Source organism: Antechinus flavipes, chromosome 5 (genome assembly GCF_016432865.1).
Source record: "Antechinus flavipes isolate AdamAnt ecotype Samford, QLD, Australia chromosome 5, AdamAnt_v2, whole genome shotgun sequence".
Lineage (NCBI taxonomy): Eukaryota > Metazoa > Chordata > Mammalia > Dasyuromorphia > Dasyuridae > Antechinus > Antechinus flavipes.
In genome coordinates this window covers 114,737,762-114,751,686 of record NC_067402.1, presented here as the reverse complement: position 1 = coordinate 114,751,686, position 13,925 = coordinate 114,737,762, and the positions used below count along the sequence as shown (strand labels likewise).

The 13,925-nt window shown below is 39.4% G+C and overlaps 1 protein-coding gene across 1 annotated transcript in view; it reads right to left on the bottom strand.

Annotated features, from left to right (window-relative positions):
• Nucleotides 1-8,718, bottom strand: part of TNPO3 (transportin 3) — a 127,071-nt gene extending 118,353 nt beyond the window's left edge. The window contains exon 1 of the mRNA XM_051962960.1: nucleotides 6,707-8,718. Within this exon, the coding sequence (XP_051818920.1) occupies nucleotides 6,707-6,826 (120 nt within the window). The 5' untranslated portion in view covers nucleotides 6,827-8,718. The remainder of the gene's footprint in view (nucleotides 1-6,706) is intronic.
• Nucleotides 8,719-13,925: the final 5,207 nt, after the last annotated feature.

The window sequence follows — 13,925 nt, the reverse complement described above, 5'->3', positions numbered from 1 at the left end:
TATCCTGTAATCTATTCAACATGTAAAGGACTGCTTGCCATCTAGGGGAGGGGGTGGAGGGAGGGAGGGGAAAAATCGGAACAGAAGTGAATGCAAGGGATAATGCTGTAAAAAAAATTACCCTGGCATGGGTTCTATCAATAAAAAGTTATTAAAAATATATATATTATTCCCATTTTATAGATGAGACAAACAGAATTAAGTGACTTATCCAGGGTCACATCAGCTTAAGTGTCTGAGGCCATTATACAGGTCATATTGACTCCAGGCCCAATACTCTATCCACTGGGCTACCAAATGCTATATCCTTGGCAGCTAGAGTGTAGAACAGAGGTCCTCAAACTACAGCCTGCGGGCCAGATGCGGCCCATAAACGTCCTGCCCGGTTATGGTAAAATCAGACCGGAAGTGACGTCCAACCTAAACTCACATTAGCAACACACTTCTGGCACTGAGCTGAGGCGATACCGAGGTGAGGCAAGTTCCCAGGCGGGGATGTGTGGTATGGTGAAGGGAGAGAGATGCAGAAGATGGAGAACTGACAGCCCGCGGCCTTGTACAGTAACGGCAGCCACCACAACAGACAGCGCGGGGAATGTACAATGCGTGCTGCACATGTCATGGCCGATGCAAGGGGAATTCACTGCAGCAGTGAAGGTCGGAGCATGAAGACCAGGAGAGAGAGTGTGGGAAACAGAGGCATCACAGCGCAGAGGCAGCTTGGAGGAAGTTGGGCATTGCAGTCTGTGTGTCTTTGTGTGGGCAAAGTTATTGCCAGTATATTGTTTTTGTAGTGCTGTGTGTGTGTGTGTGTGTGTGTGTGTGTGTGTGTGTGTATATATATATATATATATATGTATTTTACTAATTGCAATTTGGAATCCCTAGGAAATAATGATGTCAAGAAAAAGAAAAATTGACTCTGAGTGTAGGATATTCAAAGAACAGTGGACTTATGATTACTTTTTCATGCAGTACAAGGAAAGAGCTGTATGTCTGATATGCCAGAAAATAGTGTTTGTGTTCAAAGAATATAATTTGCATTGACACTATGAAACTCAACATAAAGATAAATATGATTGTTTGATTGGAGAAGTGAGAAAAGATAAAATATTAAAACTGAAAAATACATTGACAACTCAGCAAAATACTTTTGTGAAGCAGAAGCATCTAAATATTTCATCACTGCGAGCAAGTTTTCAAGTTGCCAAGCTAATAGCATGCACTGGCAGACCATTTGTGGAGGGAGAATTTGTTAAAGAATGCCTTCTTTCTGTTGCCAAAGAGATGTGTCCAGAGAAAGCTGATTTATTTAGTACAGTGAGTCTTTCAGGACCTACAATTACATAGAGGATTGAAGAAATGGGAGATAATCTGCATCAGCATTTGCAAAACTCCATAAAAAAATTTTCATATTTTTCCTTAGCACTCTACAAAAGCAATTATGTTTGTGATTCTGCACAACTTCTAATTTTTATTCGTGGGACGAATGATTATTTTGAAGTCACAGAAGAGCTTGCTGCACTGCAAAGCATCAAAGGAACAACTACAGGAGAGGATATCTATAAAAAGGTTTGCCAAACTATGAATGGTTTGGAGCTGGAATAGGCTAAACTAGACAGCATAACAACTGATGGTGTTCCTAGCATGGTAGGATCTAAGAAAGGAGTAATTGCTCGCATTAACCAAGAGATGGACAAACATAACCATTCTCATCCAATAGCCACACACTGCTTCATCCACCAACAAGCTCTGTGTAGTAAATCATTGAAGTGGGACTCTGGTATGAAAATTGTGGTATCTTGTGTTAACTTCATTAGAGCTAATGCACTAAATCACAATTTCAGGAATATCTGAGCTAAAATGTTGATCGTGAAGATGTTCTATATCACACAGAAGTCCATGGGCTGAGTCGAGGGAGAGTTTTGAAACGTTTCTATGACTTACTTCCACAGATTACAACTTTTCTGCTTTCAAAAAACAAAATGATCAGAATGGAAATGGCACCTTGCCTTTCTGACAGATGTAACAGAGCTACTCAACAATTTCAATATGCAACTTCAAGGAAAGGGGAAACTCATATGCAATCACATGTCAAAGCATTTGAAGTAAAATTAGGCCTCGTGATCAAACAAGTGAAGGAGGAAACTTCTGCCATCTCCCCACAACTCAAAATCTGTTAGTGGAAAAACCACTGATTGCATTCCCAAACAAAACATGTGTGGATTCACTGGAAAAATTGAAAAAGGAGTTCCAATTTAGATTTAAAGAGCTTCATCTCCATGAACAGGACACACAGCTTTTCCATAATCCCTTTTCTATTGACATTAAAAATGTGGATACAATTTACCAAATGGAGTGGCTGAATTGCAGAATTGTGACTCTCTGAAAGACGCATTCAAGTCAAGCAGCCTTCATAATTACTATGCATCACTCTCTTCTGAGACATATCCTCATTTCAGAAACCATGGCACTCAAAATGGCAACCATCTTTGTCAGCACTTATGTTTGTGAGCAGACTTTTTCTAGAACGAAACATTTGAAATCTCCAACCAGATCAAGACCAACAGATGCACACTTGCATCACTTGTTATGACTAGCAGTGACAAATATGGAACCAGACATTGACCATCTCATTAGCCAAAAGCAGGTCCATAGTTCCCATTGAAATACTGGTAAGTTTGTTGATTTAACTTTACTTCATTTTAAATATTGTATTTGTTCCCATTTTGTTTCTTCACTTCAAAATAAGATATATGCAGCGTGCATTGGAATTTGTTCACAGTTTTTGTTTTTACTATAGTCCGGGCCTCCAACAGTCTGAAGGACAATGAACTGGCCCCCTATTTAAAAAGTTTGAGGACCCCTGGTGTAGAATAATAGCTTGCACAGTCAGGATTTAACAAAGAGGTAATTAGGAGGTTTAATGGATGGAGTGTAGATCCCAGGACCAGGAAGAGTAGGTTCAAATCCTTCAGGAGACACACTTCATTAGGTGTATGTTCCTAGATGAGGCACTTCACTGGTCAGTTGCCTCGTTTATAAAATAAGAATAGCACCTATTTTGAAAGACTGTTTCAAAGATCAAATATAATATATTCTTTGCAAATCTTAAAGCACCTTCCTTAAGATTAGCACCTTAAGCACCTAAAGAAACCTTCCTTAAAGATTAGTTCTTATTATGAAGAACTTAACTAGAAACACAGTGACTCATTTTTACATGCAAAGCTTTCTTTCAGACTTGCCTAAATATGTATCTAGAGAGTACAACAGCAGAAAAAAATAAGTCTGGCATTTTCAAAAGTCTGTCTTGTTTGGTCACATGTAAAACTCCTAACCTAGCTCAGACCCATGTCACTTTCACCCATTCTATTGCAATGATCTCCTAGTCAATCTCACATTTTAAACTTTTCCATTTTCCAATCCATATTCTAAAGCTGCCAAAATGATATTTAAACAGCACAAGTGTATTGACCACGTAATTCTCCTGCTTCAAAAGTTCCAATGGCTCACTGTTACTTTTAAAATTAAATTTGAGCATTGGGAGACCTTTGCTAAAAGGTTCACCCTATTTTTCCAAACTGATTCTATTCCTTCCCAAAGTCCCCAAAACTATTCTTACAACACTTTGTATTCTATCCCTAAGCCTTTTCACATATTGTCCAAATCTTCCTGCCAGTACCTACCCTCAGATAATCTCCAGCTTCCTTCTTCCATCAGCTTAAGTGCCACTTCTAAAATGAAGTTTTTCCCTATTTCCTAAAGCTGCCAGTGCTTTCCCCCACACAGTCACCAATGACTTGTGTTTGTTTATTTCATAGACAATTCTGTATTTACTTATGTACGCACACATTGCCTTCTCCAAAAAACTGCAAGCACCATGAAGGCAAAGACACTCTTCTGAACTCCATATCTTTATTCTTTGGGGACAATATCTGTCACATAGTAAGTACTCAATAAATGCTTGTTGGTTGACCTGACATCATAAAACCACCAAATATACACCTAATCTTCAGCATAAATCATCAAGTCAAACCAACTGAAATGGCAGAAGAAAAGAAAACCCTATTTTTTCAGAACTTAAGGAAAGAGGAATTCCAAAGAGGAAAAGTATTAGAGTGCATAGACCCCTATCTGCTTCATTTGTTATGGGAAAAAAATTGCTAAGAATCTAGGCCAAAACAACAATACTACATGATGATCAATTCTGATGGACCTGGCCATCTTCAGCAATAAGATGAACCAAATCAGTTCTAATGGAGAAATCATGAACTGAACCAGCTATACCTAGCGAAAGATGACTAAGAACCATTACATCGAATTCCCAATCCCTATATTTTTGCCTGCCTGCATTTCTGATCTCCTTCACGGGCTAACTGTACAATATTTCAGAGTCCAATTCTTTTTATAGAGCAAAATAATGGTTTGGACATGTATAGTTATTTTGTATTTAATTTATACTCTAATATATTTAACATGTATTGGTCATCCTGCCATTTAGGGGAGGGAGTGGAAGGAAGGAGGGGAAAAATTGGAACAAAAAGTTTGGAAATTGTCAATGCTGTAAAATTACCCATGCATATAACTTGTAAATAAAAGGCTATTAAAATAATTTTTAAAAAAGAAAAAAAGAAAAAAAAATCTAGGCCAAATCAATTTTCATTGTCCCAAGGTTATCCTGACTCATCTGCTGTCATGATGCATAGTAAAAACAACCATATCTGCTTAGTTTTCCTGTCTGTAAAATACACTTCCCATCCCATCCTCTTGATTTAATTGCCATCTTTAAAAATTTTGATATTCTATGTATCCAATGAATTTTCATCCAATGCTTCTCCCTAGAACTTGAGTTAGCTGAGTTGGATTAGGACAACTCCCTCCCATAATGTTTAACTGATTCTTGTCATATAACAGGCTCCTGCTAGATAGGATTGCTATAAAAGTTAACTTTCAAAACTAAGAAATGTAGTTTTTTTTTCTTCCTTTAGAAAATTTCCAAGATATTATTTTTAACTGACTTTCATATGAAAAATAATCTCTGCAGCAGAGTGTTTCTAAGAATGAGAGAAAGAACATAGCTGATATATATACAATATAAGGAATGTATCCTATCTCAGAATGTGTTCAACTGTAACTAAATTGTACTAGTTACAGATAATTAATTATTGCCTCATATTGAGCTTGTCAAGAAAATCAATTGGAATAGATTCCTGGAATTACAACTGTATGATGACTGAGAATTTGAGAAGAAAAAATTTATAGTCTACCCAAAAAAAAAAAGGGGGGGGGGGGAGAGTAATAGAGAAAAAGAAGAGTTTCTTCTTGAAATTAGTCTTGTGGCAGAACTGAAATTTAAGCAAGCTATGTGCTCCAAAGAGAATAAAAAAACCACTGTGCTAGGAGCAAACAAATTAATTATATATCATTTAAAACAATTTTGAAAACACCTTGAGTAAGGCTCTTTGAATTAATAAATCACTTTCCCCATTCCAATCAAGTACTTTTTTCCTATAAAAATGAAGGTGATTTTAATCTATTTTACAAAAATAACTACTGGTAGTAAACTGTAAAACAAAGCACCAGGCTTTCATTCTATAGATCACAGAAACTGGTTGTGTGCTATGATTCTCAAATAATGATATCTATCTTATAAACATTTCTCATTATTTTAAATCAAGCAAACTTCGACTTGGGTCCAAAGGAACATACTTAAAAACCCCATCATCACCTTATTTCAAATGCAAAGTTGCAGGCTGCCACGTATGTAGGGAACTATTAATATGTGCTAAGAACTCAAAGTTACTTCTAACGGACAGCGCATCAAAACTCTAACAAAGGGAGAAAGTTGCAAATAAACGTTGAGAAAAGGATGTGTTTGAGAGAAGGGAAGCAAATAAAATGCAACATCCTTTCATTTTCAAAGCATTTTCACATTTATTAAAAAAAAAAAACTCCTAGCTCTATAATCCAAGTCAATAAGATTAAAAGTTTTTTCCCCCCACATTTTAAATAAAAGATATTTGTGCAGAAAAAGTTGAGGAGAAGGGAGTGGGGAAAAGAGTACGTCTCAACATAGGGATAAAGATATGATAAAGAGATGGCAAAGGAATACAAAAAGAAGGCAAAATTGGCAGATATAACGACGCAAAAATGTTGAGTGATGTCTCAAGATGTTAATGAATGGAAATAAGGGCTTTGGGGGGAGGGGGAGCGGGTTAAATTGAATGGGAAAGAATCATGGGTTGCAAAATTGGAAGGTAGTGGACAGAAAAGACAAGACTCCCTGGAGTGGGCGTGCTGGACAAGGTAGGGGGGTGGGACAGGGACGCAAATTCAAAGAGACCAAGAGAGGGCAAGGCTGGGAGTCTCTGAGAGGCAGTTAAAGAGCGGGAACCTGTGAAGGCCTGAACTCCCAGGGGGCTCCAGGCTAAGGAGACGGCGCGACAGAAGGGATGGGACCCCGGAGGGGCAGAAACCCGGAGTCTCAGGCGGCCCCTTCTTTTAAGAAACTTCCTCCAGCCGCAGCTCGGCCGCCGCGCCGCGCCCCGCCCCGCAGCCACAGCTCCTCCCCTCGGGCTGCACGAGGCCCCGCAGCCGCACCAGGACCCGGCCGCTTCGCCGGCTCCGGGCCTGGCCAGCGGCCTCTCCGGCATCCCCACCGCCCGCCTCCCGCGGTGGGCCATCGCCGAGTGCCGGCCCCGCTCACCGATCGCTGCAGCTCCCCGAGCCAAAACGAGGCGCGCTCCTTGCCGCTGGGGTCCGGGTCGTGATAGAGAGCTTGCACAGCCTGGTACACCAGCTGCAAACTCGGCTTCGTCCCTTCCATGGTGCCGGCTCCTGCTCTTCACACGCGGGGGCTCCGGTTCCTCGGGCTTCGCTCCTTCTCACTGCCTCGGCCACGGCCGCTCCCTGGCCGGCGCCATCTCCTCCTCCTCCTCCTCGGCCGTTACCGGGGCGGGGGGTGTCCCGTGCAGGCTGCCCCCCTGGAAACAGTAGCCTGGTCGCGTTCCGGTTCCCTCTTTCTTCTGTGCCTGCGATCGGTTGCCGGCGTCACCATCGGGCTATCCCCGAATCAGCCTGGGAGTCCGCGTGTTCTCTATACCTCGCTCTCTCCCTCCCCCCTAGGCTCTGGGATCCTCCAGCCTCAGCCGGCTCCCGCAAACCACAGAGCCTTGCAGCAGGAATACCGCTCTACCCGGACCGGAAGCAGCGACACTGGTGCTTTAGCGCACTTCCGCCGGGGCCGCAGCAAATGGTGCTCCCCGCCTTTCGGGGACCTCTGGTGCCGGAAGTGACCCTCCCGGGCCAGAAACCGAAGAAGCGCGAAAGGAAGCTCTGCGTTCTGCCTTTGAAATCTCCTGAAGCCCTAGGGATTCCCACGAATCCGAGTCGCGAGAAGCCGATTCTTTTTTTGGTACTAGACAGAAGGCTTTCCTCCTCCAGATATGCATCCTGAGGTCTCTGAGGCGCTGTTCCCACGTGATAGCCTCAGGGTTGCGTCTTTTGAGTCGGATCTATCCTTCTCTGATCCGGGGGCCAACTTTACTGCCTCCGAGACCCCTGTCAGAATGACAGTCTCTCTCTCTGTTTCTCTTTTTTCTCTTTCTCTATCCCCCCCCCCCGACCTTTTTTTTTTTTTAATCCTCTATATTTTATGAATCTAAAAACGCGATTCCGAGAAAAGGTCCATCTGTAAGCTTCACCGGACTACCAAAGGAGCCTCATGACAAAAATGGATTAGTGATTTCTAAGACTAATTCCATTTCAAAATGTCACCATCCTGTCAAGTCAGGGGCCCTCCAGCTGCGATTCCACCGCGCACCACCCAGCATAAAGCCCTTTGTGGATCTGCACTCCATTTTACAATTTCTGCAGATGATGTCCGACCTGTTGAAAGGGGCAGCTAGATGGTGCAGAAGATCGTGTTGGACTTGGAGTCGAAAAAAGTCGAAAAAGCACATAATTTCTATCCGCCTCATTTTTGTCTTCTGCGTAATCGATAATAACTTCTACGTCACAGGATCGTTGTGAGGATCAAATGAGACAAAATACAGAAAGTGCTGCTTGTAAGCCCGACAGTTGCTGTGTAATCGCTAGATGTTATTGCTATTACACACACATATACAATATGCACTCTTTGTTTCAAAAATCAACCCCTGTACCAATCTGTATCATTCCCATCAGTGTGACCCAGGAGAAAGAGTCCTGGCTTATTTGACTGCCCCTTCTTACCCCTGATACGTTAATCTCTTTAAAGTTCAGTTTTCTAAATTGTAAAATGAGAAATTTGGACTAGAAAACCTCAAATTACTGACTATGATGACTTCTTTATTCCACATACCCCTATACTATAAGAGTTGACAAAGGCTGCACAACACTTTAATTGTTCTATTTATGTATGATTTCCTTCAACTAAAGTTTAAGTTCCAGAAATTCAAGGCTTGTGTGCTCTACAATTAGTTTGTAATCTTCTCTTTAATACATGGAATGTTCTGTTTAGTTGCCCAATAATGAATATGAAAATTTTCTCTCTTTTTTGGTACAAGGACACACAACAAGATTACCAGGAATAAAAAACATGAAAAGGGAACACCATGTTTTCCATAACAGATCCATAACAGTCACAATTGACAGAAGTAATAAATATGAGATTGTGCCATTGAACTTATGTTAATTATTGATTTTTAAAAAGTGATTCCAGAGAGCAAAATGTAACTTTTCCTCCAATATGTCTCCTATGGAATATATTCTTATATAAGACTACAATAAATGTGGTCAGTTGAAATAGCTTTTCAACAATCTTTTAAGCATTAGTATCAAAATATAGGACAAGAAAACATATGCTTGTCAAAGATATTTACAAATCTGCCGGATAGTGGCTGGTAGTGCAGTGGATAGAATGATAGATTTAGAGAAGATTTGAATTCAAATTCTTCCTCATGAGCAAATCACTTAAATTGTATCAGCCTCACTTTTCTCTGTAAAATTCTGATAATAGCATTTACCTCATTGGGTTACTATGAAGGTCAAATGGGATAAGACAAAAAGCACTTTGTAAACCTTAATACTATATAAATGCTAACAGTTATTTCAAATAGAAGAACTCTATGGTGAAGTTCTCCAGGAAGATAAATTTAGTATAAAGGTTGGATTAGAGCAGGGAAAGGATTAGAGTTAAAAGGCTCTACAATAAGCAGGCATGAGATAGGTAAAAACTAAAATGTTATTGGGGATAAAATTAAAATCATGCCTCTTTTCAACAAGGAGGTGATTCAAGGCAATTCCAAAAGACTTGTGATGGAAAGTGCTATCTACATTCAGAGAAGTAACTATAGGGACTGAATGTGGATCAAAATAGTTTTTTCACATTTTTGTTGTTTGCTTGTTTCCCTTATGTTTTTTCCCCTTTTGATTTTATTTTTCTTGTATAGCATGAGGAATATGGAAATATGTTTAGAAGAATGTTTAACCTACATCAGATTGCTTGCTGACTTGGAAAGGGGGAAGGAAAATGGAGAAGGAGAAAACTTTGAAACACAAAGTTTGGCAAAGATGAATGTTGAAAATTATCTTTGCATGTATTTGGAAAAATAAAATACTATTTTTAAAAATTAAAAAAAAAAAGTCAGCAGTCAACAAATATTAAGGCAGGCACTGTGCTAAGGGCTGGGAATACAAATATGGAAAAATAAAGCCCCTGCCTTCAAAGAGCTTACAATCTAATGAGGAAGACAAATAGAAAAAGAAGTTGAATGGAGTAGGGGGAAATATCCAACATGGAGGTATAGTGAAGAAGTCAATCAGAGATTTTAAGCTAATGCAAGCAGATGAGAAATGAGATGTCTAAGCCAAGGTCTCTCCTTAAATAAAGGTTTGAAGTTCACAGCCCCACCCTTCATAGTGAGACAAAGTATGATAATGAAGTGGATAATGAAGTTAACCCAATTATGAGCTTCCTAAGGCATGATGGAACAATCAAAGAAGTTCTGAGGTAGTGCAGTAAAAAACAGATATGGGAAATATAAAAGAATCAATGGAATTCAGTGACCACTTAATTTTGAGGAGAGGATTATGACAATTGTGAATCTAGGTGACTAGGTTCTTTATTCTAGTTATTACATAGAAATAAAGTTAGGAGAGAGAGGCTATTGAGTTTAAAGCAATGTTAGGGATTCTCCAGGAAACTTTTCCTGAGCCCTCCTGTACGCAGACTTCCCCTCCAACCTCACAAAAATGTTTGGTTCAATAATTTTCTTATGCTATGCATTATAATTTTGTGTTGATATTTTATACCCTTACCTTTTATATCTACTTGAGTGGAGGGATCATAGCTTATCTAAACTTTTTATCACCTGCAGCACTTAGGATAGTGCTCTACATGAAGTAAAAATTTAATAAAAAAGGGGGGGAGGGGTAATTTGTATTTGTTGTTTCTTTGAGTACAAATGGCCAGAAGATACTTAGCTATATATCTGGATCTAATAGTTTGTTTTATGCTACCTACAAATATTTCTAAATCTTCCCTATCATTCAAAAGCTTTCATTAGATCTTACTATCTTTGCTATCATCTGTATGTCTTCTCCTAAGCTAAACTTGAATAGGCTGTCTACTTCCTTTCCTCTAATTTAATTTCCAAACTCATCATTTAACTGAAATTGCTTTCTCTACAGTTACCAATAGCCTCATGAATGGCAAATTGAATTGCCTTTTTTCAATCTTCATCTTGTTTGACAACTCCACAGCATTTATTAGTGTTGTTCCCCTATCCCCTATCAGCAACCTCTATACGTACTTCTCTTAGGGTTAATTTTGTGGTAGTGGTAGTAGTGGTAGTTTTGTCATTATCTTCTCTTGGTTCTCTCCTAGCCTGTTTGACCACTGCTTTGTGCTCTTTGTTGAATCTTCATTCACATCACACTTTCTGAATGTCTCCCAAAACCATCCTAATTCCATTTTTTACCCTTAACCCTCTCATGTGATTTTATTAATTTACATGGGTTCAATTGTTATCTCTCTACACATGAGAAAGAAGATTCTGGGAAGATGGCAGAGTACGTCAAAAACTTTATGGTTTTCCAAACCAAATTTTACCTCCAAGAGAATGTAGAACAGCATTAATAACATGGGATATGAACAACACCAAACTAGAACTTGATTATATGTATTTAAAAAAAAATGAGTGAGTAAAGGGAAAAGAATCTAACCATAGATAGCTACTATGAGGATAGAGAAGATCATATTCAGAGGAAGATAGTGGAGCTAAAAAAAAGCCACTCCCTCTTCAACAAGAAATGTCAAATGGTCACAAGCCCAAAAGGAGTTCTTGAAAAAACTTTAAAAGGACTTTAAAAAACAAGAGAAACCAAGGGAAAATGGGGGGAGAGCAATCCAAGAAAATCTGTGCATATGACTTCCAAATCTATGTTATCAAAAGGATTAGAGCATTTTCTGGAATTTATTCCAACTGGCCTCTCACTGGCTGGGATAAGTTCTCCCCCCCTCCCCCCCCACTGATCATGGTTGGACCCTATAGTGCCTTTAAAAGGGTTTGAGTCAGCACTGGTTTTGTCTTTTGCTGCTTTCACTGCTGGGATTAAGATGATTCCCTTGAAAAGAGTTGGTTTTGGTCTCTTCATTTTTTTCATTCTATATTTAGGAAGTAAACTCTCCCATTTGGTATAAAACATGAAGCACAGGAATTCAGAGTGTTACCGATAGATCAGCTTCAAACTCTTAGTAACACAGATCTAAAACTCCAGCCCAGCAAAAACTAACAGTGATGCTGGCTTTGGAAGAGAACTTGATGGAGCCAATGTTGAACTAAGCTGTGAGTCCAATGCCTCCCACTCCTCCTTCACCACCCCACATTCTGCCAAAAAAGCCAGGGAAGGAGATTATGCCTCCAAGATGATGAAGAAAATATTTCTATCTTGTTCTAACTGCATCTAACTGAAGTAAATATTCTTTTATAAAAGTTATCCAATGGTAAAATGAATAAATGGAACCAGAAATCCAGCTAACTATCCCCCTAAAAATTGAGAGGAGTATAATTACTGAGAGCTCAACCCAACTTAGAGAAAAGAAAAGATATAAGACGCCTGGTCCTAATAGAGTGAGCACTGAATAAACCAAGCTATATAGGCAAAGGGACAAATCTCCTTTTGCCCTTTCTTTGGGACCTCCTGTAACTTAGAAATTCATGTTAACTTCTATTAAAATTTCCCTAAAAAACAAAATCAAATTGATGAGATCAAGAACACAATGTTGTATGGATTTGGAGAGGAGGAAGCTGGAAGTGTGAGTAAACAAATTATAAAAATGAGTGTGAGTAGTTAATCAAATCATCTGTCCCAACTAAAGGTGAGGACACATCTTTTGAATCAATCAGAGGTGTGAATCAAAGTATGATGCATTTAACCAATCAAAGATTTTATACTAACTGTTGGTGTTGTCCTTCCTTCTCAAACAGTATTGAAATGAGATCATTATGTTAGAGTTGAGTTACAGTGACTGTGGCATACAAACTTGGAATATTCTGCTACAAATTGGACACAAATAATGGATGTGAACATTTGAGGTAGATTCCCTAATTTTGTACATCGTGCCTTTCTTTTTAAGGGTTCTTAATATTGATTGGTAAATATATAGTATAGAAGCTCAGTGCTCTGCCCTAAAGATGAACCTAAGCCTAGAGACATGATGGACTTTAGACGAAGGTCAATGTATAACCTTGAGGCACCCAGCCAGTTCTTCTTCTTTTTTTAAAATTTAATTTTATTTTATAATAATTTTTTATTGACAGAACCCATGCCAGGGTAATTTTTTTTTTACAACATTATCCCTTGCACTCAGTTCTGTTCCAATTTTTCCCCTCCCTCCCTCCATCCCCTCCCTTAGATGGCAAGCAGTCCTATATATGTTAAATATGTTGCAGTATATCCTAGATACAATATATGTTTGCAGAACCAAACAGTTCTCTTGTTGCACCGGGAGAATTGGATTCAGAAGTAAAAATAACCCGGGAAGAAAAACAAAAATGCAAATAGTTTACATTCATTTCCCAGTGTTCTTTCTTTGGGTGTAGCTGCTTCTGTCCATCATTTACCAATTGAAACTGAGTCAGGTCTCTTTGTCAAAGAAATCCACTTCCATCAGAATACATCCTCATACAGTATCGTTGTCGAAATGTATAATGATCTCCTGGTTCTGCTCATTTCACTTAGCATCAGTTCATGTAAGTCTCTCCAAGCCTCTCTGTATTCATCCTGCTGGTCATTTCTTAGAGAACAATAATATTCCATAACATTCATATACTACAATTTATCCAACCATTCTCCAATTGATGGGCATCCATTCAATTTCCAGTTTCTAGCCACTACAAACAGGGCTGCCACAAACATTTTGGCACATACAGGTCCCCCAGAAGTAACACTGCTGGATCAAAGGGTATGCACAGTTTGATAACTTTGGGGGCATAATTCCAGATTGCTCTCCAGAATGGTTGGATTTGTTCACAACTCCACCAACAATGCATCAGTGTCCCAGTTTTCCCACATTCCCTCCAACATTCATCATTTTTTCCTGTCATCTTAGCCAATCTGACAGGTGTGTAGTGGTATCTCAGAGTTGTCTTAATTTGCATTTCTCTGATCAATAGTGATTTGCCAGCCAGTTCTTTAAAGTCAAAACATCTTGAATATCTTCAGGAACCTAGCCGGCTCACTGAAAATAAACAGCTTGTGAGAGCTTCACTGAGGGGCATGGCTACCCGCTCCCCCTCTCCTCCAATGCAGATGTTCAGGATAGTTCTTCTGAAAGCCTTCTTAGTTGGCACTGAGCCTTCTTTGTCTAAAGTCATATATGTATATGACTTAATATAAAGCCATAAGTCCTTTAAGGAAGGAATCTCACCCATGGAGAGGAC